The sequence below is a fragment of the Rhinatrema bivittatum genome, chromosome 3, assembly GCF_901001135.1.
Source record: "Rhinatrema bivittatum chromosome 3, aRhiBiv1.1, whole genome shotgun sequence".
NCBI classification, from domain to species: Eukaryota; Metazoa; Chordata; class Amphibia; order Gymnophiona; family Rhinatrematidae; genus Rhinatrema; species Rhinatrema bivittatum.
Genome location: NC_042617.1, coordinates 432,527,428 through 432,553,063, shown reverse-complemented (window position 1 = coordinate 432,553,063; position 25,636 = coordinate 432,527,428). Strand labels below are relative to the sequence as shown.

The window sequence follows — 25,636 nt, the reverse complement described above, 5'->3', positions numbered from 1 at the left end:
TGAACATGTGACCATCAAGGGGCTAAATGTAAACATGCACTCTGCATCCAAAGGAATCCCCTCCACCCCCAGCAATGAGTACAGAGCAGATCTAGGGCATTACCCTGTACAACTCACCATACAAAAAAGATATTCTGGTTGTGATGACATCCCACTAAAAGCAAAACAAACTCCTTTTACTAACAGGCAAAATAGCCTTCCTTATGAAAAGACAGAAATTTACCACTAATGCATATCCTATTGAGAAAACACAACAAATAAGATTGATACAAATGCTTACATGCTAGTTAAATCTCACCTCGGTCACACACCCTTCACCAAGTACAGAAAAACCACAAATTATAAATATGGAGACAGAAACTGGAATGGAAAACCAAAAAAGCCACTCTGCATGCAGTGCGAACCTGGAGAGATGGAAAGAGAAATATAGCACCTAACAGACTCTCAGGATTTGCAATAATGCACACAACCTAACCCGCACAAAGTTACACCTGTATTATGGAACACACTCAACAGTAACAACCCTATCTAAGAAATACAACTATTAAACCAGGCCCTAAACACTAATACATTTCCTGTTGGCAAAACAGAATAAGCCAAGCTGCTATAGAGCCCCACACAGAAATAATTGTGAAGCTCTAATAAAAATGTTACAAAACAGCTGAACAGAATAATATCCAACAATTAAAAACTCATAAAAATTATTAAAATATGTCCAAATATCAATAAATATTTCAAAACAGCAGACATCGCATAATACCCATAATTAAAATGGCAGTCAATCAAGAAAAATAACCTTAAAAAGCCACCTTTACTTACCCTCTCCAGCAACTCTCCTACTCCTTTCCCTTCCAGGCCAATAGCACTCACCAGAAGCAGCAAGGGCTGCTGAAGCTCTGTCCTCACAGTCCTCTTCCCCCCCCCCCCCCCCTCCCAATTAGACCCCATGACCAGTCTGTCTCTCTCTCACACCAGTCATCTTCCTGACCAGTCTGTCTCTCTCACATACACACACTTCAATCACACTCATGGTCTCTTATATACAAGCTCTCAATCACACATACATGCTCTTACCCAGGCTTCCATTCACACTAGCTCTCACCCAAGCACCCATTCACACCAGCTCTCAGCCAGGCCCTCATTCACACACAGACCTCAGTACCTGTTCATGAAACAATAAATATTTCCTCTGAATCATCAAGGCTAATTGGTTAAGGGTAGTAATCCCCCCATGCTTTCTGGTTAAGGGTACTAAGTGCTATTCCATGCAAGTTACCCCCATGTACCTTTTCTTCATTATTTTCAAGCCTTTAGGGATCCACAGTGTTTATCCCATGCCCTTTTGAATTCATTTACTGTTTTCATCCTTATCACCTCTTCGAGAAGGGCATTCCATGCATCCACCATCCTCTCGGTGAAAATTATTTCCTAAAGTTGGCTCTGAGTACTCTCCCCCCCCCCCTCTGGATTTTAATCTCATGACCTCTAGTTCTACTGTTTCCTTTCCAATAAAAAAGGTTCAAAGTTTGTGCATCGTTAAATCCTTCAGGTATCTGAAGGTCGGTATCATATCCCCCTTGCATATCCTTTCTTCCATGGTGTACATATTCAGATCCTGCAGCCTCTCCTCATAAGTCTTCCAATAAACATTTTGGTTACCCTTTTTTGGACCACCTCTATCCTATCTATATCCTTTTTTGAGATATGGGCTCGTACTGGTTCTTGGTGAAGTCTCACCTGGAGTACTGCACACAGGGGCGAGAAGGCGCTTCATTCACTGGACTGTAAGAGGACTATAGCTTACTACTTTCAAATAACCACATTAGCATGCATCTCAACTGTTTGTGATCTATACAGGATGGGGCAGGCAGTGGCAAAACACTTTGTCGAATTGGCTGGAGGACTGCATTGTAAATTGCTATGCGCTGGTTGGCTTCCAGAATACGGATTTAGTCAAAGTCCATCAAGTGATGGCCATGGCTACCTCTGTTGCTTATCTTACAGCTGTCTCTTTGAAACTTCCCACATCTCATGGCTAATTTAGTCATACTTGTCGACAGAGAAAGCAAGTTTGCTTAACGTAAACATGGTTTTCCATAGACAGCAAGATGAGTTAGCCATGTTTAATACCCACCCACTTCTCTACAGAGAGTTGACTACCTCATTAAACTTAAGCTCTACAATTGACTGAGGCAGTACCCATGCAGGAGCTCAGACACACGCTCAGTAGAGTAAAGCTGCACTGAGTTCAGAGAGAGGGGTTATTTTGGCACTATCGGATGATGACTTCCCACATGCGATAGTTAACTCATCCTGCTATTTTTGGAGAACTGTTTATGGTAAGAAAACTTGCTTTCCTACTTGTTAGATAACTAATTTAAACCAGCCTTGCATGAGTTTTAAATATAAAGATTTTTGTTCTTTTTATCTCTTTTCCCTTATTATATTTTCTTACATATTTTAAGTCTTCTTAATAAAAAGCAAAATTAAGGTACAGCAGGTTGATATAATAGATCAACTAATGTGATAGTGAAGTGAGATCTATTTAATAAGTTTTCTACCATCTGAACAATTTAGATAGACATTTCTCTCATCTCTACCAATTTTACTGTTTTCTCTATGGCAAAACTATTTATTTTTAGTTCCCGTTTTGTCAACATTTTGTTGTATCTGTGTTACTTGGGGTATAAAGATAATTTTGGTCATCAAAATATGACATTTATCACAAGGCACGTTATAAGTAGTCCTTTATTCTAGTAATAAGTCATGTATTTTTGTTCTATTTTGCAATTCAACCTAAACAAAAATACCTTTTGATGCATTTTGGCATGTCATGCATTTAATCTGTATTGTATTTGTGTACTTTTTCTAGTAATTTTTTTTTACTGTCATCTCCTTAGCTCATTTTATTATACATATATACTTTGACTCTTCCAGTGACTTGGCTTGCCTTGAAAATTTTACCAGGTTATCAGAAAGTTCATTAGTTTTATATCAGGAGTGGCCAGCCTTTCATGCACCAACAGCCATAAAACCAAAATTCATAGTAACAGATAGCTGCCGTACTTTTCATGAGTGAGCAGGATAGGGGGAGAAGGCTGCCTCCAAAATAAAAAAAAACAACTCCTCTCTCTCTTCCAGACAGACACAGGTTGCATGTGTAATCTTTCTTCTTTCTCTGTCTCTCACATAGACACACACACAATCCTTCCACTCTCTCTCATGCCAAACAACAAAGATAGACAACCCTTCCACTCTCTCTCTCCCAGACACACACAAATAACCCTTCCATTCTGTCTCTGATACAACACATACATAGTCCTTCCCCTCTCTCTCACTCTCTCTCTGTGTGACACACCACACACACAGTCCTTCCACTCTCTCTCTCTCTCTGTGACACACCACACACACAGTCCGTCTACTCTCTCTGTCACACACCATACACACAGTCCTTCCACTCTCTCTCTGTGACACACCATATACACAGTCCTTCCCCTCTCTCTCTCTCTCTCTGTGACACACCACACACAGTCCTTCCAATCTCTCTCTCTGTGACACACCACACACAGTCCTTCCAATCTCTCTCTCTGTGACACACCACACATAGTCCTTCCAATCTCTCTCTCTGTGACACACCACACACAGTCCTTCCACACTCTCTCTCTCTCTCTCTGTGACACACCACACACAGTCCTTCCACACTCTCTCTCTCTGTGACACACCACACACACAGTCCTTCCACACACTCTCTCTTTCTCTCTCTCTGTGACACACCACACACACAGTCCTTCCACACACTCTCTCTTTCTCTCTCTCTGTGACACACCACACACACAGTCCTTCCACTCTCTCTGTCACACACCATACACACAGTCCTTCCACTCTCTCTCCCAAACAGACATAAACAATCCTTCCATACTTTCTCTCCTAAAAACATATACACAATCTTTCCACTCTGATAGAACACGCACAATCCTTCCACGCTCCCTCTTTCCCAGATATGTACACAACTCTTCCACTCTCTCTACCATATGCGCGCACACACACACACACATATATAACCCTTCCACTTTCTCTTCCAGACGCGCGCACACACACATAATCACCCTTCCCCTCTCTCTCACTATCTTCCAGACATAGATGTACACAATTCTTCCATGATTTCTCTCCCAGACACACACAATCTTTCCACTCTCTCTCTCTGATAGAACACACATACACACAACCCTTCCAGTCTTCCTCTTTCCCACACACGTACTGTCCTTCCAATCTTTGTCTCCCAGATGCGCACACATCAATAACCCTTCCACTCCCTCTCTCTCCCAGGCACGCGCACACACAAAATACTTCCACTCTCTCTCTTTTCCCCAGTTACACATACAACCCTTCCACTCTCTTATATTCATAGGTATACATACATAATTACACATGCAGAACTCAAACAGACCCTTGTTAAATACAGAAAAAAGAAAACCTAAAGTTTAAGTAGAAACATGCAGACAAAAACTTAATTGGAAACCACAATATGCCAGACCCTGTTGCAGTACAAAAATGAAAAAACAGAATCACCGCCATTCCTTAGAAAACAATGAACTCAAGAAATAAAAATCATCATAATAGTAAAATCATATTTCCTAGCGTGTAGCAGATGGACTCATTACAAATGGGTATAGTATGCTCGTGCTAGCAGTTGGAGACGGATCTGACGTCAGCACGTGGTACATATACCCCTGCAGGAAGTGCAGTAGCTCAGTAATTTCCATCTCCAAAGCAGTTTGGAGCTACCTTACGCTCGCTGAGCGTTTTTTCCAAATTCTAACGACTAAATTCTTAGAAGAAATCCTACCTGAAGACGAGCCCCGCACTCCTGCGGTGATACCCTCGGGTCCCTCCCCCAGTTGAGTTTCCCGAGGTGATTTCCGTGGTCCCTCGGAGGTAAGCGCCTCGGTCCGGTGGCCGGATCACGGCAGGGACCTAGCCCCCGAGTGAGAAGGGCTCGGGCGCGGCATAGCCCCCAAGCGAGACGAGTTCGGGCGCGGCTGAGAGGCAGCGGGTGCACTTCCTCGAGCGCGGCGGTGACGGTAATCACCCTCTCCCCCAGCAGCCAGAGACCGCCCGGGTCGCAGCCAGGAAGCGCTGAAGATCAGGTAAGGCGTCCATCTTTACTTTACTGGTCTCCGAAGAGCGAGGATTAGCAGGGTCTGCCTACGTGGCTACCCGCCAAGGAGGTCACCATTTTGCCTGCCTGCTCGCCGTCGCCATCTGCCCGGGTTCGCCGCCTCGATCTAGTGTACAGACTAAGCGGGTCGACGGGAGCGTATGATATGCGCCCGAAAATATTTGGGCGCACGTTGACGGGCGCTCATTCATAGGCATACATTGAAAGGCTGAGAGCACACCGGATAACAGACGCGATGGAGCTTATGAGAGCCCATGCGTCCGCAGAGCCGGCACCTCCAGAATCAGGCATAAGAGCTCTAGGCCTCTGCTCAGCATGCCACCTCAGAGCCACACAGAGCGAGGAAGCAGACTCCCTATGTGCCCAATGTGAGGAGGCCCTGGGAGTTCCAGGCCAGGGCCGGTCCCAGCCCAGTTTGACTGCCAGTTCCTCAGAGAACACCCCGAACCTAGCAGGCCGCGGTGAGCAGCCAGGGAACCCCACAGAGCTGGTGCCCCTACGGCTAGAACCTGCTTCGCTCTCCTGGGTGGAATTATTCAAGGGGATTCACGCCTTTGTCAAGATGCAGTCTGATCCCCGACCAGACCCATACGTACCGGATGAACCTGCCCCGGGACCCTCAAGACCTAGGCACTGCCACCTGCCACCCAGAAGCCCCACTTATGGGGACTCGGATTACTCGGAGGAAGTGGGCGAGCCCCCCGAGGAGGGAGAACTTCCCTCAGGGATGGAACTGTATCGAACCATGAGACGCTTCTTTCTTAAGGAGGATCTTCCGGACCTAGTCTCTCAATGCCTGTCGGAGCTGGCTATCCCGGGCCCAGGCACCCCAGGGGAACCTAGAATGAACCCCCTGCTAGAGGGCCTGCATCCGGCTCACCATTTTCCCCTCCTACAAGCAGCACAGCAGTTAATCGATCTGGAGTGGAATGCGCCGGAGGCTTCATTCAAAGGGGGTCGGGCTTTGTCTAGCATGTACCCCCTGGACCCGGCAACCAAGGAGCTGCTGGCGTGCCCGACGGTAGACGCCATAGTTAGCGCAATTGTGAAGCGCACCACCATTCCGGTGGAGGGAGGGGCGGCCCTCAAGGATGCACATGACCGGCGCATGGACGCCATTCTGAAACAAGCCTTTGAGGTGGCAGCCATGTCCCTACGAATTGCGACCTGCTGCACTGTGGTGACGCGCTCCTGTTTATCACAAGCCAGGAACAACACCCCGGGAGAAGAAATGGAATCAGCCCTCTCGTTCCTCACTGACGCTGCCTCTGACCTAGTCCGTACAGCAGCCAAGGGAGTGGCAGCCAGAAGACAGCTCTGGCTACGAAATTGGTCGGCCGACTCCTCCTTCAAGACCCGCCTTACAAGAATGCCCTTTAAGGGATCCCTCCTGTTCGGCAGCGACCTCGAGAAACTGGCTAATAAATGGGGCGCATCTCCATTACCCCGTCAACCAGAAGACAAGTCACGGAGGAACCAGTGCCCTTTTCCTAGACCATCCAGAGGTAGAAGCTCTCAATGCTTCAACCCTTACAGGGCTCGCTACCAAGCACCTCGTTCTCAGACTAGGAACCAGTCCTTTCGGACCAGGCACAACAAGAGGGGAACCGGCTCGGGGTCGGGTCCCGGCCGCACCCCACAATGAGAATCCGCCGACCCATCTGGGGGAAGAAGCCATAGGGGGCAGGCTAACCCTATTCTACCACAGGTGGGTCGAGATTACTTCAGACCGGTGGATCCTCGGCATTGTCTGGGAAGGGTATTACCTGGACTTCCTTCATCTCCCTCCGGACAAGTTTGTGGAATCACCTTGTCCGCCCCTCAAGAGGGTGGCGCTGGAAGCTACCTTGGAGAGACTCCTGTCCCTAAAAGCCATAATTCCAGTGCCTGCATGGGAGATAAATGCTGGGCATTACTCCATTTATTTCATTGTCCCCAAGAAGGGGGGCACCTTCAGACCTGTCCTGGACCTCAAGTCAGTCAACCGGCCATTAAGGGTCCCAGGAATTCGCATGGAAACTCTGCGGTCAGTCCGAAGTGCAATACAGCCAGGGGCGTATCTCACATCCCTGGATCTGTCAGATGCTTATTTGCATATCCCAATCCATCGGGATCACCAGCGCTACTTACACTTCAAAGTCCTGGATCAGCACTTTCAGTTCCGGGCTCTACCCTTCGGGTTAGCCACCGCGCCACGGACCTTTACCAAGGTAATAGTAGTGGTGGCGGCGTCACTCAGGAAGGAAGGCATTCTAGTCCATCCCTACCTAGACGATTGGCTGATCAGGGCAAAGTCACCGGAGGAGAGCCACCGGGCAACCAACAGAGTTATATCTCTTCTGGAAAGCCTAGGATGGGTAGTCAACATAAACAAGAGTTCCCTACAGCCTTCACAGTCGCTGGAATACTTAGGAGTCCGATTCGACACCCAGGAAGACAAGATCAGCCTGACCTCCAAGAGGAAATCAAAACTCTGGAATCGTTTGCAGACTCTGCTGAGCACCACTCAGCCCACAGCTTGGGATTACCTACAGGTCCTCGGCCTAATGGCCTCCACTCTGGAAGTGATACCATGGGCACGGGCTCATATGAGACCGTTACAGCGCGCCCTCCTATCTCGGTGGAGCCCACGATTACAGAACTACACCGTGCATCTACCTCTACTGGCCAGAGTACGGAATCAGTTACGGTGGTGGCTGCAGCCCGGCCACACGAGCCGGGGGTCAAAGATGTCCTCCCCAGCCTGGACCGTGCTCACTACAGATGCCAGTCTGAGCGGCTGGGGAGCACACTGCGAAGAGCTAACCGCCCAAGGACGGTGGAACAGGGAAGAGTCGGGGTGGAACATCAACCGACTAGAGGCAAGGGCAGTCAGGTTAGCCTGCCTGCGATTTGCCCACAGACTTCGAAACAGAGCAGTCAGAGTGATGTCGGACAACGCCACCACGGTGGCATACATCAACCAACAGGGCGGAACCAGAAGCCGACAGGTATCCTTAGAAATAGCCCCCCTGATGGCTTGGGCGGAAGCAAATCTCCAGGACATCTCCGCCGTCCACATCGCCGGGAAGGACAACACCACGGCAGACTTCCTCAGCAGAGAAAGCCTAAACCCGGGGGAATGGCAGCTGTCATCCACGGCCTTCCAGATATTTGTGGATCAGTGGGGAACTCCGGGCATGGACCTACTAGCAGACAGGTCCAACACTCAAGTACCCAGATACTTCAGATACTTCAGTCGCAGGCGGGATCCTCTATCCCACGGGATCGACGCCCTGGTGCAGCCATGGCCTCCGGGGATCCTGCTATATGCCTTTCCCCCATGGCCCCTGCTGGGTGCCATTATACACAAGATTCAGCGGCACAGAGGCCTAGTTCTTGTGGCCCCGGACTGGCCAAGAAGATCCTGGTACGCAGACATGAGAAGACTACTGGCAGGGGATCCTCTACCCCTGCCCCCTCACAGGGACCTGCTGAGACAAGGTCCCATCCTCCACGAGAATCCAGTTCAATTCTCTCTTACGGTCTGGCCATTGACAGGGCTAGACTGAAGAAAAGGGGATACTCGGGGGCGGTAATAGACACACTCCTCCGAGCCCGCAAATTCTCCACATCACTAACTTATATAAGGATCTGGAGAGTATTTGAAGCCTGGTGCGAAACTCGCAGCACCAATCCGCATGCCGCTAGAATCCCCATCATTCTGGATTTCCTGCAAGATGGACTTCAGAAGGGTCTGTCCCTCAGTTCAATCAAGGTTCAGGTGGCAGCACTATCCTGCTACGGCCCCAGGAGTGACGGCAACAGCATTGCCACACACCCAGACGTTTCACGTTTCCTGAAAGGAGTCAAACACATTCGCCTGCCACTGAAGTGGCCAGTGCCCCTGTGGAACCTCAAACTAGTCTTGGAATTCCTAGTGGGACCTGCCTTCAGACCTCTCCGAGGCCTGTCCCTCCGTTTGCTAACCTTGAAAATGGTGTTCTTGCTGGCCGTATGCTCAGCACGCCGCATCTCAGAGCTACAAGCACTGTCCTGCCGTGATCCGTTTCTCAGGATCACCCCAGGGGCTATCCATCTTCGCACGGTTCCTTCCTTCTTACCCAAGGTAGTCTCACGCTTCCACCTCAACCAAACCATATCCTTGCCAACCAAGGAAGGTTTGAAGAAGTCGGAAGAAGGTCGAATACTGCACCATCTCGACATCGGCAGGCTGCTGTCCAGATACCTGGAAATGTCGGAAGCAGTACGAAAGACGGATTACCTGTTCGTCCTTCACAGTGGGAAGAAGCAAGGTGAAGCGGCCTCACGGGCGACTAGTGCTCGCTGGATCAAGGAAGTTATCAAGGCGGCCTACGTAGAAGCGGGGAAACCACCACCTCTACGGGTCAAGGCTCACTCTACCAGAGCCCAAGCGGCCTCCTGGGCAGAAACTAGGATGCTGTCGCCTGCAGAGATCTGTAAAGCGGCAATGTGGTCCTCCCTCCATACCTTCTCCAGATTCTACCGTCTGGACGTCCAGGCCAGGGAGGATACAGCATTTGCTAGGGCAATCCTAAACGGACCTCGGGCAGCCTCCCACCCAGTCCGGGAGTAGCTTTTGTACATCCCATTTGTAATGAGTTCATCTGCTACACACTAGGAAATGGAGAGATTACTTACCTGATAATCTCGTTTTCCTTAGTGTAGGCAGATGGACTCAGCATCCTGCCCGGCTGCCGATATACAGGGGGTTTCACTGATTCAAGGTAAGCCATGTTTTCTTACATAGGGCATCCACCCTGCCGGGTGTCGACGCCTTCCTGGCGGTCTCCAGCTACTATCAATCGGTCAGGTTAATCATGTTCGGTTAATCAATCAGTCAGTCACACATATATCCATGAAGCTTTTGCAAGGAAGATTACTGAGCTACTGCACTTCCTGCAGGGGTATATGTACCACGTGCTGACGTCAGATCCGTCTCCAACTGCTAGCACGAGCACACTATACCCATTTGTAATGAGTCCATCTGCCTACACTAAGGAAAACGAGATTATCAGGTAAGTAATCTCTCCATTAATAAGAAGAGTATTTCAAACATCTTTAAAAATTTTCCAAGCATCAATATACACTTTCAAAACAGCAGATACATAAAATAACATCAAATAACATCAATAATTAATACTAAAAAGGATTAATCCTTTACTCTCTATATCTGGGAACTTTTGATTTTCAGATGTTCTAAGAATGTCATGTATTTGCAGGGGACGAGGAGAGGAAATTGCTGCGCACAAACAGTCTACTCTTGCACACATATAGACATGTTTACATACTTACATACATGCTTATTCAAACACACATACACACATGTTCCCCCATTTGTTTCTCCACTAAAGACAAAAGGAGCAGCACCAAGAGCCTCCTCCAGCCCCCTGGCCCATTAGACTCTGCCTCTTCCAGCAGCTAGATCCTACAACTCCTTCTGCTCCTCCCTGCTGGGGGCCAATGCTGCTGCTGCTTCTAGTTCTGCAGTCTGCACTCCTGCTCTCAAGTGCTGGGAGATGTCCATACTTATAGAAAGCAGCATGGACATCTTAAGCTGCATTTGACTAGAGCGGGGGGGGTCGATGCTCTTTCATCTAGCCTAGTGGACCACTCCATTCTTCTTTTTCTGACCGCATCTGTGTCCAATGTCTTTTTTTAGCCCACTATTTCTTCTCCTGCTCCTGACAGTAGAAGCAGCAGGAGGGAGAGTGGGCAGGAGTTGCTACTAGCGGCCAGAAGGCTAATTTAATTTGCTGGTTCAGATTGTTTGGATTTTTTTTTTTTCTAATACCATTTTCATGCTGTTGCATCGTATGCCTCTCAAAAGGAGTTTTTAATCCTAGCTTAAAAAAAAATAAAAAAAGACAATTTGTGAATCCAAGAAGACCTCTATTCATGTATTTAAGGCCTGTGAGTGGTGTGACCCTAGTCCGTCATGGACATAAGAACATAAGAATTAATTTCCATGGTGATCAAGAGCCATCGAGCCCAGTATCCTGTCTCTGACGGTGGCCAATCCATGTTGCAAGTACATCTTTGTTTCCTATTGTTTAACCAAATATTTTTTGGTTAAAGATTGGTTTATTAGTTACATATAGATGATACCAAAAACTCAATCAATAAATAAAAGGATAAAAGCAAAGAGTGTATAAAGAAAGAAGGATCTGGTAATGATGCCATGAGAACCCTTCAGTAAGTTGGTAACATTCTGACAGTTGATAATGCTGGAAAATATTGTACAAAATAATTTCAGACCCCTAGCATAAAAGCATTTTAGGATTTGTCAGTTTTGTTGTTGGGGTTTTTTTTTTTTTGACTACTCTGGGGAAAAACAAATATGCATTTTTCTTATTAAATATTTTCTCTTTTTTGCAGGCTTCTGAACAACAATCAGATTAAGAGAATACCAAATGGAGCATTTGAAGATCTTGAAAGTCTAAAATATCTGTAAGTCAGTTTAATCTCTTGCATTAATTAAAATTGAGGTTTAATTTGGATGATTTTAGAAATCTGCTGATTTTTTTCTTTCAGAAGTGATTTATTCAGGATATGCAAAAGGAGTATGCTTTATGTAGCTTTAATTTAATGGTGAAAAGCCTCTGGAAAGCAACTTCTTTGGATTTTGGAACTGCTATTACAATTTGAAATGATTCAAAAGAATAAAGTACTATATAAATTGTTAAATCATCACATAATTCTAAAAGTGTCAGCTCTGGGTTAAATGTCACACTGGCTGTAATGGAATGTAAATAAGTTCATAGGAAGGCGTGGGAGGGAGGTTTGGGAAGACAAATTTATGTTTTTAGGTAGAAAGCTGAAATTGATACCGTCCAGGGTAGCATTCTCCGACATGCTTCCTGTTCCATGCACAGGTCCTCAGAGGCAGGCAGAGCTCTAGCATCTCAATGTGTGAATGAGATGATGTAGGGAAGACTCTTTCAATTTTATAAGGAACTAGCCAACCTTTTGGGGAAGGGGGGGAGTCTTTTCCGAAAGGATGAGCTTCATCTTAACTAGGGTGGAACTAGGCTGCTGGCACTAACCTTTAGAAAGGAGATTATTCTGGTTAAAAAGTTGCTGTAAGGAGAAAGCCAACAGTCACTAGGCAGCACATGGTTCGGAGGGAGGTATCTTCAAAAGATATTAATGAAACAGACTTTGGGTTTCCCAACCGAGAGGTTCCAATAAAAGCAAAAGTAGTTCATGTGCCTATAAGTAAAGAATCACCTGAGCTAAAAGATTCCAAATTCTCATTGTCAACTGATAAGCAGTTGTTAATACCAACAAAAAACATACTTTGAAATGTCTTTATGCCAATCCCAGAAGTCTAAGAAGTAAGATGGGAGAGTTATAGTGTATAGCACTAAATAAAGAGGTGTAATTGTCATCTCCGATACCTGGTGGAATGAGGATAACTAATGGAACAGTGCTGTACCAGGGTACAAATTATTCCACTGTGATAGGGTGGATCAACTTGGTAGGCAGGGTGGCACCCTGTTTGAGATGGCATAGAGTATAACAGGATAAAGATCCTGCAAGAGACTAAATGCACAGTAGAATCTTTATGGGTAGAAATCCCATGTGTGTTGGGGAAGAGTATAGTGATAGGATTATACTACCATTCACCTGGCCAAAATGACAAGATGGATGATGAAATGCTAAGAGAAATAAGGGAGGCTAACCAGTTTGGCAATTCAGTAATAATGGGAGATTCAATTATCCAAATATTGAGTGAGTAAATGTAACATCAGGACATGCTGCGAGCGAAGTTTTTCTACTGTTCTTGTTTTCCATTGTTCTTGTTTTCCATTGTTATCTACTGTTCTATGTATAGCCCATGATCAATGTAATATGTACAGCTCATGAGCAAGTTTACCGTTTACTGTAAACCGAGGTGATCTGTATCTCATACAGGAACCCCGGTATATAAAACCCAATAAATAAATAAATAAATAAATGCTGGAGAGGTAACGTTCCTTAATGGAATAAATGACTACTTCATTGAGCAATTGGTTCACAAATCTTTGAGAGAGATAGAGAGCTGTTTTAGATCTAATTATTAGTGGAGCACAGGATTTGGTGAGAGAGGAAATGATGGTGGGGTCTCTTGGTAATAGTGATCGTAACATGATCCAATTTGAATTAATAACTGGAAGGGGGACAATAAGTAAATCTCAGCTCAAGCAATGAACTTTCAAAAGAGAGATTTTGAAAAAATGAAGAAGATAGGAAAAAAACTGAAAGGTGCAATCAGGAAGCACAGTCTAGATTTATTCCATTCATTAAGAAAAGTGGAAGAATGGTGCAGTGCTTTCCAGCTTGGTTAAAAGATGACATGAAAGAGGCTATTTTAGCCAAAAAAAACTTCCTTCAAAAATTGGAAGAAGGATCCATCTGAAGAAAATAGGAAAAAGTTTAATGTAAAGTTTAATGACAAGTTTAATGTAAACCACTGATAAGACAGGCTAAGAGAGAATTTGAAAATAAGTTGGCCATAGAGGCAAAAACTCACAGTGAAAACTTTTTAAAATATATCCGAAGAAGGAAGCTTGCGAGGGAGTCGGATTGTTAGGTGATTGAGGGGTTAAAGGGGGTACTCAGGGAAGATAAGGCCATCGTGGAAAAAATAAATGAATTCTTTGCTTTTTGCAACATAATCATGTTGGGGCGATACCCCTTCTGGAGAAAACTTTCAAGAGTTATGATTCAGATGAACTGACACAAATCATGTTGAACCTGGAAGATGTAGTAGGCCAGATTCACAAAATGAAGAGTAGCAAATCATCTGGACTGGATGGTATACACCCCAGGTTTCTGAAAGAACTCAAAAATGACATTTCAGATCTACCGTATTACTAATAATTTATAAACTGTCATTAAAATTATCCATCGTACCTGAAGACTGGAAGGTGGCCAATGTAACACCAACATTTTAAAAAGGCTCCAGGGGTGATCCAAGAAACTATAGACTGGTGAGTCTGACTTCATTGCTGGGAAAAATTGTGGAAACTATTCTAAAAAGTTAAATCACAGAACATATAGATAGACTTGGTTTAATGGGATACAGCCAGCATGGAATTCCCAAGTTAAGTCTTGCCTCACAAATCTGCTACATCGTTTTGAAGGAGTTAATTAAAATGTGGATAAACTTGATCCAGTAGATGTGGTGTATTTGGATTTTCAGAAGACATTTGACAAATTCCCCCATGAGAGGCTTCAAAGAAAAATAAAATGTCATAGGACAGGAGGCAGTATACTTGTGTGGATTCCAAACTGGTTAAAAGTCAGAAAATGAAGAGTAAGATTAAATCGTTAGTTTTCTCAGTGGACAAAGGTAAACAGTAGAATGCCTCAGGGATCTGTTCTTGGACTGGTGCTTTTCAATATATTTATAAATGATCTGGAAAGGGATACAACAAGTGAGGTGATCAAATTTTTAGATGACACAAAATTAATCAGAGTAGTTAAATCAAAAGTGGATTGTGATATATTCCAGGAGGACCTTGCGAGACTGGAAGATTGGGGATCCAAATGGCAGATGAAATATGTGGACAAAGGCAAGGTGATGCATGTAGGGAAAAATAACCCATGCTGTAGTTACATGATAGTTTGGGTTTTTTTTTATTAGGAGTCACCACCCAGGAAAAAGATCTAGGCTCCTTAATTGATAATACATTGAAATCTGCTGTGGTGGTCAAAAAAGCAAACAAAATGTCAGGAATTATTAGGAAGGGAATGGTGAATAAATCTGAGAATAGCATAATGCTTGTGTATCGCTCCATGGTGAGACCACACCTTGCATAATTTGTGCAATTCTGGTCACCATATTTCAAAAAGATATAGCTGTATTGGAGAAGCTACAGAGAAGGGCGACTAAAATGATAAAGGACATGAATCTGTTTTCCTGTTAGGAAAGGCTGTTCAGCTTGAGAAGAGATGGCTGAGGGGGGGGGGATATAATAGAGGTCTATAAAATTATGAAAGTACTTGAACTGATAAATATGAATTATTTACTTTTTCAGATAATACAAGGATTGTGGCACTTCATGAAGTTAGCATGTAGCTTACTTAAAACAAATTGGAGAAAAATATTTTTCGCTCAACACACATTTAAGCTCTGGAATTAATTGTGAGAGGATGTGGTTAAGGCAGTTAGCTGGGTTTAAAAAAGTTTAGGATGCTAATTACAGATAAAATACAAAAATTCAGATCAGTCAGATGCTTTCATGAACAACCAAGCTATATTCATTTTCCAATAGGTTAACAGATCATATATGGATTTAGTGTCCAATGATAGTACATTCCAAAGACAATATCCAGCGCAACAAAAATGTTTTTTGTTTTGATTTAGCCAGTTAAAGGAAAGAATGTAGAGTAAATTTTGTTGTGATGAGCACAGGCGTCGTGATGGTTGATTACACTGGTAGACACATTTTTAAATGTCTGCTTCATTGATTAAATGTGCCATTTATTATTAATGTTGATTTGCTGAATTCAAATATGACAATTAAACCAGGTGATTGGCTACTGTTTCCATGATATTTACATTTTTACATTTTATGTCTGTCTATTGCATAGTTAGTGTGTAGATAGTAAATTGTAAACTTAGTTCTTTTTTGTATATTTATGTTTGCATAATATTTCACCTGTCCTGTTGATGTAACATTTAAAATTAAATCAGCGAATGATTATAGAAATAAAATTTACTATGAAACCAAAGACCAAACAGTATTTTGTATACATACTATCAGCATTATATATACACTATGGGGCGGATTTTCAGACTCCGCGAATAGGCCTACTTTTGTTTGCGCTCCAGGCGCAAACAAAAGTACGCTGGATTTTAGTAGATACGTGCGGCTCTGCACGTATCTGCTAAAAACCTGGATCGGCGCGCGCAAGGCTATCGATTTTGTATAGCCGGCGCGCGCCAAGCCGCGCAGCCTACCCCCATTCCCTCCAAGGCCGCTCCGAAATCGGAGCGGCCTTGGAGGGAATCCTCTAACGCCCTCCCCTCACCTTCCCCTCCCTTCCTCTACCTAACCCACCCCCCCAGCCCTGTCTACACCACCCCCTTACCTTTCTCCGGGGATTTACGCCTCCCGGAGGGAGAAGTAAATCCCCGCGCGCGAGCGGGCCTCCTGCGCGCCGGGCCGCGACCTGGGGGCGGGTACGGAGGGCGCGGCCATGCCCCCGGACCGCCCCGGGCCGTAGCCACGCCCCCGCACCCGCCCCCAAAACGCTGCCGACACGCCCCCGAAACGCCGCGACGACTGGGCCCGCCCCCCAACACGCCCCCGACACACCCCCCTCGGAGAACACCGGGACTTACGCGAGTCCCGGGGCTCTGCACGCGCCGGTAGGCCTATGTAAATAGGCTCACCGGCGCGCAGGGCCATGCTCACCTAAATCCGCCCGGTTTTGGGCGGATTTAGGCGAGCAGGGCTCTGAAAATCCGCCCCTATTAACGTTAGGATTAAAACAAATCATCACTGGCCCAACACACAAAGCAGGACACACCCTAGACCTTGTCTTTATTAACACCGACTCCTGGTCAACATACCACACAAATATAACTAAAATTCCCTGGTCAGATCACTCTCTAATAAAGTCCTACGTGACTTATGACTTTAATCATACAACGGAAAAAAATATCCCTATGACTATTATTTACCGTCCTCCTTTTAATATTGAAACGCTTCAAGAAAAACTACAACTCGAACTAACAAGCATAGATCTATCCAACTCTGAAGATGCCACAACTTCTTGGCTCAATATTACTAAATCAGTCTCGGACAATATAAATCCAACTATCAAAAAGACAATGAAAAACCCAAAACATCAGAATCAATGGTACAACGACAATATTAGATCGGGCAAACGTGAAATCAGGAAAAAAGAGAAAGCATTACGTAAGAATAAAACAATCCCACTTCTTACCTCCTATCGAACACACTTAGCCTACTACAAAAAACTTATCTACAACGCAAAGAGAGAATTCTACTCAAATAAGTTCCAACATAACCCCAGAATGCTATTCTCCATTGTTCAAAACCTTACTAAATCCCCATATGAGCATAAAACACCATTTACCAAGAACAGAAGCAGCGAATTTGCAGAATTCTTTAGAGATAAAATTAATAACTTAATCAATAACAATCTCAGTGATAATATTCAAAACATCAAAATGCAAACAAAACAAATATCAAGCTGGTCCAACTTTGACCTAGCCTCCTCTCTGGAAATTCAAACAATCATCGCCTCTTCACTGGAAATTCAAACAATCATCAAAAAAATGAATCCAGCCAATCACCCCATTGACAGCATTCCTATACCAACGATCAAAGCCATCGAAACATCATTAACCAAAACTGTAACCGACATTGTTAATTTATCTCATGCAGAAGGAAATTATCCTGACTGTTTAAAATCAGCTGTAATTAAACTCATCATAAAAAAGAACAATCTCGTCCCAGACAACCCACTAAACTACCACCTCATATCTAACCTACCATTCATTGCCAAGATCATTGAAAAGATCGTCCACTCACAACTCACCGATCACCTAGAAAGGAACAACATCCTATACCCTGTGCAATTTGGTTTCAGGAAACACCTGAGCATTGAAACACTACTCCTCTCATTAAATGACACCGTGCTCAGAGGCTTTGACAATGGCCAAAGCTACCTACTAATACTCCTAGATCTATCAGCAGCATTTGATACGGTAAACCACACAATCCTTCTTGACCGTCTGACTGAAATAGGATTAACTGAGAAAACTCTGCAATGGTTTTCATCTTACTTATCACACAGAAGCTACCAGGTAATAATCAACAATACTCTTTCTAAGAAAATAAATCTAAACACCGGAGTTCCCCAAGGCTCAGCCCTATCCACGACGCTCTTTAACATTTACCTACTTCCGATACCTCATTTTCTAGCTGGACTTGGACTGACTCACTTCCTATATGCAGACGACATCCTAATACTAATCCCAATTCATAATACATTGGACGAAACCTGCAAAAAAAACCAGCCATGTATCTTTCTGAAAAAAACCTACTAACTCACATGAAACTCATAATAAACATCGAAAAGACAGAAATAATTATCTTGGATAGAAAAAATAGCCCACCACCTCTCAATATGCCAGGTTGGGCACGGTGCAGGCAAATTCTTTTTTTGCCCTGAGACCGGGCGATCGCCCTTGCCTTGCTGGCTACCCTCGTCCGGAACAGCTAGAGGGTACCAGCTCACCTTCTGCTCTGCCTGCTGGGCCACATGGCGTCCTCTGTTCATTTGACCTATGAGGAGAGCCCAATGGACCCTATGGTTCCAGTGGCGGCAGGCTTCCCAGAATCTCGAGGTACCAGTCACAGTCACGGACCCTGTAAGAGTGTCCCTATCCTGTTGGGAAGATCTTTCTCACCACTGATGCTTCCCCTCAGGGCTGGGGAGCCCATGTGAACAGTATCCACACGCAAGGTCTCTGGGCTGCCTCTGACGCTCACTCTCAGATAAACTTCCTGGTGCTTCGAGCAATTCGGTACTTCTGGGCAATACAAAATTAAAACAAAACTGCACACATGCATAATGTGAAATACAAAATCCAACAAAACAAAAAACTGCTAGCCACAACAGTAGGCTGAGCTGCCATTAGTGGCATCTATCGGAGAAAGCCATAAAAAACCCAATGAGTTTTAAGAAGTTTTCTAAATCGGAGCAGGTCATTTTCAGTTTTCAGCACTTCAGATACTGCATTCCAAAGGGAAGGACCTGTAATCCCAAACATCTGTTCTCTAGTAGAAGATAAATGAGCATATTTCACAGTGGGCACATCCAGTAAATGTTGGGAAGAGGAATGGAGAGCACTGGAGGGTGAGTAGCAGCTAATGGTCTGCTGAAGACAAGGAGGAACCTGCTTATATAGGGCCTTAAAGACCATTGTGAATACCATAAATCTGATCTTGTACTGGAAAACATTGCAGAGATAGAAGAATGGGGATGATATGTTCCCGTAGGGAGGAGCCTACTCCAGAAGAGGTCAGAACTTTGAGGTTGACAGTGAAATGCATGAGAGTTTGTCTGTATTGAAAAACTGTGTGCTGCATTATGCATATCGGTCCCAGATTTCTCACTGAAGCAGAAAGCAAAGATTAATATTTTTGTGAAAAATATAACATTTAATATTTTATAAGCAGGTATTGAAATTAAAACATTATCTTTCTCCTGCATAATTTTCAACAAAATATCTAGGATTTTTTTTTTTTTTGTATAGCTGTTAAATATAGTGTGCAATGTTTCATGCATGTGAGCATTATCTATCAGTTGTGTCATGATAGCTCCCCTGTGAGGAAAGGCTGAAGAGGTTAGGGCTGTTCAGCTTGGAGAAGAGGCAGCTGAGGGGAGATATGATAGAGGTCTTTAAGATCATGAGAGGTCTTGAACGAGTAGATGTGAATCGGTTATTTACACTTTCGAATAATAGAAGGACTAGGGGGCATTCCATGAAGTTAGCAAGTAGCACATTTAAGACTAATCGGAGAAAATTCTTTTGCACTCAACGCACAATAAAGCTCTGGAATTTGTTGCCAGACGATGTGGTTAGTGCAGTTAGTGTAGCTGGGTTCAAAAAAGGTTAGGATAAGTTCTTGGAGGAGAAGTCCATTAATGGCTATTAATCAAGTTTACTTAGGGATAGCCACTACTATTAATTGCATCAGTAGATTGGGATCTTCTTAGTGTTTGGGTACTTGCCAGGTTCTTGTGGCCTGGTTTGGCCTTTGTTGGAAACAGTATGCTGGGCTTGATGGACCCTTGGTCTGACCCAGCATGGCAATTTCTTATGTTCTTATGTATTTTACTTAATTTGAAAACCACAGTTTCCTGCCTAGATCCTTGCCCATTCTCAGTCATCAGAAATATAAAATATATTTGTTATGAAGTTATCAGATATATTGTTAATCAGTCCTTGTTTGAGGGACATGTATCTGTTAAAGCAAGTGACAATTAGACCTATTCAGAAAGATAACAGTAAACCTACTAGTGATCTGACTAATTATTGCTGTGTTTCTAATTTGCTTACATTGGCTTAAATAATAGAAAAAAAGTGTTTTTGTTACAATTAGATGAGTTTTAAATGATTGACATATTTGAGAAAAAACTGTTTTTGTAGGGGGCACAATACAGAGTTAATGTTAATGTATTTACTTGATGCATTGCTTTGCCATATGGATTGGGTAGAACTGGCATTTTGGCTCAACTCAATGTCTCTTGAGCCTTCGATACTATAAATGATATTGTTCTGTCTCGCCTTATGGCAATTGGACCATCTGGGAGTGATTTGCAATAGAACTGCTGATTTCTAAGGGGCAGAAGACAAACGTGTTCAATAGTAGAGTCACACTGTGTGTGACATGATATCGGCGTAGGTATCCTACAGGGTTCAGCACTGTCATCTGCTTTTTTTTTTTTATGTTTATTTCTTCCCATTAGCGATGTGCATTCATTTTAAACTAGATAATGGCAACAAAATTGTCTTTCGTCTTGTTTTGGGAACACCCCAAAATGAAAAAAAAAAAAAAAAAAGCAAAATTTAGTGAAATTAGTATTGAGTTGGTGCACACTAACGGAATTTAGTGCACACTAACAGGACTTAGTGCGCACTTACTGAATGTTAACGCATACTATCGGTAGTGCATGCTAACATCCAGTAGGGCGCATTAAGTCCTGTTAGTGCGCATTAAGTCTGAAATTGGGGAAACACAAAATAAACACCGCCGAAACATTTTAAAAACAAAATTAAACTGGTAACCCGAGACGTAAATGAGACAAAAAAAATAAATATCAGTACACATCCCTACTTCCCATTAGGAAAACTGGTTAAGGATTTAGGTTTATTTTACTTCAGATGATGTGCAAGTTTATTTTCTCTGTAATGCATCCGGCTGTTTTCCAGTAACATTTTTTCAATTGTGCATGCTAGAGATAAAATAATGGCCACAAAGAATGGCTTGGTTTTTAATATTACAAAAACTAAATTTCTTTGGGTTGGTATAGCTACTCTTACTTCTGATGTTCCTGATTTATTGTTGAGAATAGTGTTACCTATGTAACCTATGGGGTTAAAAAAAATTAAAAATAGAGGGGTAAGTTTTTTAATTGAGACTAAGGGACAAAAATGCATTTAAAATTACCTGGCTGAGGCAACTGAAGAAGCTTTGGTGGCCCAAGGTGATGGAGGAGAGCTGTGAAGGTTTGCTTGAGGACTGTCATGGCCAAGAGAGAAAGCAGTGGCTTGCCATTACTGGGGGCTATCATGGCTCATGCTTTTGTAGAGCTGTCATGGCTCAGATTTGAGGAGACAGTAGTTTGCTGGGTTGGAGCTGCTGTAAATTGCAGCTAGTGTCAGACTGCAGCAGAGGTAAGGCTCCAGGAGCCACACTATGCCTCCCTGTAATGGAAGAAGGCTCAAGGGGGGGCTGGGAAGCAGCCGAGAGGTTTTTATGTTTCTCCTGCAGCTGATTGAAGGAGCCGGAAATGGTAGTGAAATACCCACGGCAGTAGTAAAGCTGCCGTGGGTCACTTTGCAATCAACAGCAGCAGTCATGGAAACACTGTCACTGCCAGTCTGAGCCACAATTTAGCATCAGGGGCCTTGGGAAAAGCCCTTGGCAATGCAAAATGTTGATCTATGATTCTCCACGCTGGGCAGTGACATCATATCTGGTTTTACAGCAGAACTGCGGCTGGCTTTAAAAGTAAAAATAAGGCAAAACTTTGTTTAATAATTAAAATAACCCTTGATCTGAAGTCGGATGCACTTCAGAAGACTACATATAAAATAATTTATGACCCCGGATGAAGCTCAGCGGTTCAGATGTTAAAAACACTTAAAACTATTCAAATACCAACTAATGCTATGAAATTGATGTGAACAAGTAAGGAGGCCTCTAAACCTCCAAGCTGCCATCAAAAGAATTCTTTTTTTTTTTTTTTTTAGTTTCAAACGGTTTTTATTATTATTCAATCATAATAGTCAAAGTATATAACCAAGATAGTGGTCTGGAGAGGTTGTACACTGACCTCTACACAGACCTCGTAATAACATCAGCACCACAGCGTACAAACAACACCCCTACCCCCCCCCCCCCCCCACCCTCCCACCCTCCCCCAATGAAGGATAAATGTCCAAGGGCAGAATCCATGCTTGTATATCTCCTGTGGTACGTCCAAAAGAATTCTTAAAGAGGTATTTTTTTTTAATTTAAATTAGTGGTATGGGGAATTGAGTGCTTGGGGTGTTTCAGACCAGTGAAGCAGAGATTCGAAACAGCAGAGGAGGGCTTGAGGATAGGTAAACTGAGTTTTATATATATTAAAAAAAAAAAAAAAGTATAGTTTTCACTGTATGGGATTCACTCTTTTCTGTCATTGAAATTGGTGTTGCTGGGGGTTAAGAATCACTGAAACTTAGTGGACCCTCTGGGAAAGGTGTGCTTCACTTCTGAGGGGAAAATGGATTTGAACCCTGAGTTTTCTGTCAACTTAATAGATTCATTTGGTTTCTGAATGCAGTTCAGGGTTTTATGATTCCCATCCCCAGTCTCGGCACAATTTGGCCAACATTTCAAGCTACTTAACTATCAGTGAAGCTCTATCTATGGCAACCTGGGTTCCTCATGCCATGGTGACAGGAGAGTTAGTGTAAAGTGGCCACCATAACGACACTAAATTAGTATTAAATCAGTTCATGTCTGTAACTATTGAAAGTGCTGACACAAAATCCATTGGTGCCAAAAATCATTATTGATCCCTTTAACCTGTAATATTTTATTTATTTATTTATTTTTAATTTTTATATACCGAAGTTCTTGTAAAAACTACAAATCACTCCGGTTTACATAAAACGATGAACTGCCCAAAAGGGAAAGTGGGCTTTACATGGAACCATAGAACAGTTGGAACAATATAACCGAATGTTAGTTTAACATAGTAATAAATAAATATAATATGTACAGTTTAACTATTTAATGTGGAAATAATGACATATTAAAGCTACAATATATATACAATAAAAATATGAGGAACTTTTAGACTCAGAGATTGTTGTACAGTTGCAAAGTCATGATAGTAAAACTTGGTGAGGTATTCATGGTATTCCTTGGTGAAGGGATTCATGAATTTGAAACACAACAACCCCATCCACATTCACTCCTCTGAACTATTTTTCCATGACATTAGAGGAAGGAATGATTTTACAGCAGAAAGTACAGTTGGAACAATAAGATTAATTCTGAGAGAGAAAGAGAGTTGAGCAGAGGGATTTTTCCTTCTTCTTTCACAGAGGCTGCTACAATTTCTAAAACAAAGTTTAAACACAGAGGGAATGAGAATTTGGTTTTAAATACAGCTGTGCCTTTATATGGTTAATTAAGGACTAAATAAGGCTTTGTTAACTTAGCCACTGCTGAGTATTTATAAAAGGGGAATACACATTGTGTGTGTGTGTGACTATAGTAGACACTGCAGCACCATCAGTATTTCTATTGACATTTCTTGCCGAAATTCACTCTTCTCTCATGTTAGTCTCTCAATAAACTGAGTAATAATCCATGGTTCATCTGAATTTAAATGCACCTAAACCTATTCTGAACCATATTTTGGAGTTTTCTTATCAAATCTCATAAAAGTCTAACATTTCTCATTCACACACTGCTAATTGTGTATTCTAATACTGAGCTTAGTGAATTTATTCCAGTTCAGCTTAGACATCGTAATGGTTGGTGATAATTATCCTTAAAATATATTAAGGGTTGTTTCTGTATAGACATTTTAATAGCTGTACTGAAGAAATCAACCAATCCATATTATTTTGATGAATAGACATCTTATGGAGAATGAGTTTGTGGATTTGCATACAACAAAGAATGTACTGCCAGTAATAGTAACATTCTCTACAGCTCCATTAAGCATCAGACACAATGACATTTGAGAGAGAGAGAAAAAGAGTGAATGCAATATATTGTTTAGCCTCTCAACACTCTACTCGTTCCCTCAGAAGAAATTATATATATATGTATTTCCTATTCTATTTTTATTTGTTCACTAAGACAAGACCAGTTCCACTAATCTTCAGGACAACATATAGCAACTCCTTAGTAGGCATATGCATTTGTTGCTCCATTCATTTGATTCATTTCGGTGGCATGTGTTTATCTGACAAATGGATAGTGTCCGTGCAGAAATGGTGTGCGTATATGAATACTCCGAGGATATATGTGCATAACAATCATTTCTGTGCACACACTAACCATTTGTCAGATACGTGAATGCCGCCAAAACAATTCAAACAAGTGGAGCTATGTATTCACATGCCAACTCCTTAGAAGACTTGTGGAAGAGTGACGGTGGTTAGTATACTTAGCATATCCTAATTCTTGTAGTTAGTTTAGGGCAAAGAGCCTCTATATCCCAATGACATAACTCAGCTGAGGAGCAGAGACTTCAGAGATGGAGAGTTTGAGGGAGGGAGAGAGAGAAGGAACATGGAGCTCTTCATTATACCAGTATTGACCTCTGTCTTCGATAGCCAGCAGCATAAGTAACTCATCATACAGCTAAGGGTTCACTTGTACAACAAAGCGACAGAGTGAAACTGCAGGGATAAAAACAAAAAAACAAAGACATCAAAAGAGTAAAGATCAGAAATAAGGAATTGGACAGAGAAAGAGAAAGTGATACAGAGAAAAGAAGACGATATCACATAAGAAGCAGAAAGGACAAAGAAACATAAACATAGTTTAGCTTACCTCTCATTTTCATTAAGGATAACAAGGACCAATTGGAAAGGCAAAAGAGGTTAGGGCTGTTCAGCTTAGAGAAGAGACGGCTGAGGAGGGATATGATAGAGGTCTACAAAATTATGAAAGGACTTGAATGGGTAAATGTGAATCGGTTATTTACTCTTTCAGATAATAGAAAGACTAGGGGGCCCTCCATGAAGTTAGCAACTAGCACATTTAAAACAAATCAGAGAAAATTATTTCACTCAATGCACGATTAAGCTCTGGAATTCATTGCCAGTGGATGTAAAGGCATTTGGTGTAGCTGGGTTTAAAAAAGGTTTGGATAAGTTTCTGGGAGAGAAATCTACAAACTGCTATTAATCAATAAGAATAGCCACTGCTTGTTACTAGCATTAGTACCTTGGGTTGTATTTAATGTTTGTGTACTTACCAGGTATTTGTGACTTGGATTGGCCACTGTTGGAAACAGGATACTGGGCTTGATGGACCCTTGGTCTGATGCAGTATGGCATATGTTATGTTCTAATACTCTTATAAATTGTACACATTGATAGTAGTTAACATCTGGACTACATCATATATATAGTAGATCTATTTATCTAATAATAAAGCAGAACCGGTT

At 42.9% G+C, this 25,636-nt stretch overlaps 1 protein-coding gene across 3 annotated transcripts in view; it reads left to right on the top strand.

The window, feature by feature from the left end:
- The window catches only part of PXDN (peroxidasin), a 275,495-nt gene that overhangs the window by 54,415 nt on the left and 195,444 nt on the right, over positions 1 to 25,636 (top strand). For all 3 annotated transcript variants that reach the window (XM_029595788.1, XM_029595787.1, XM_029595789.1), the window contains exon 3: positions 11,579 to 11,650. In XM_029595788.1, the coding sequence (XP_029451648.1) occupies positions 11,579 to 11,650 (72 nt within the window). The remainder of the gene's footprint in view (positions 1 to 11,578; positions 11,651 to 25,636) is intronic.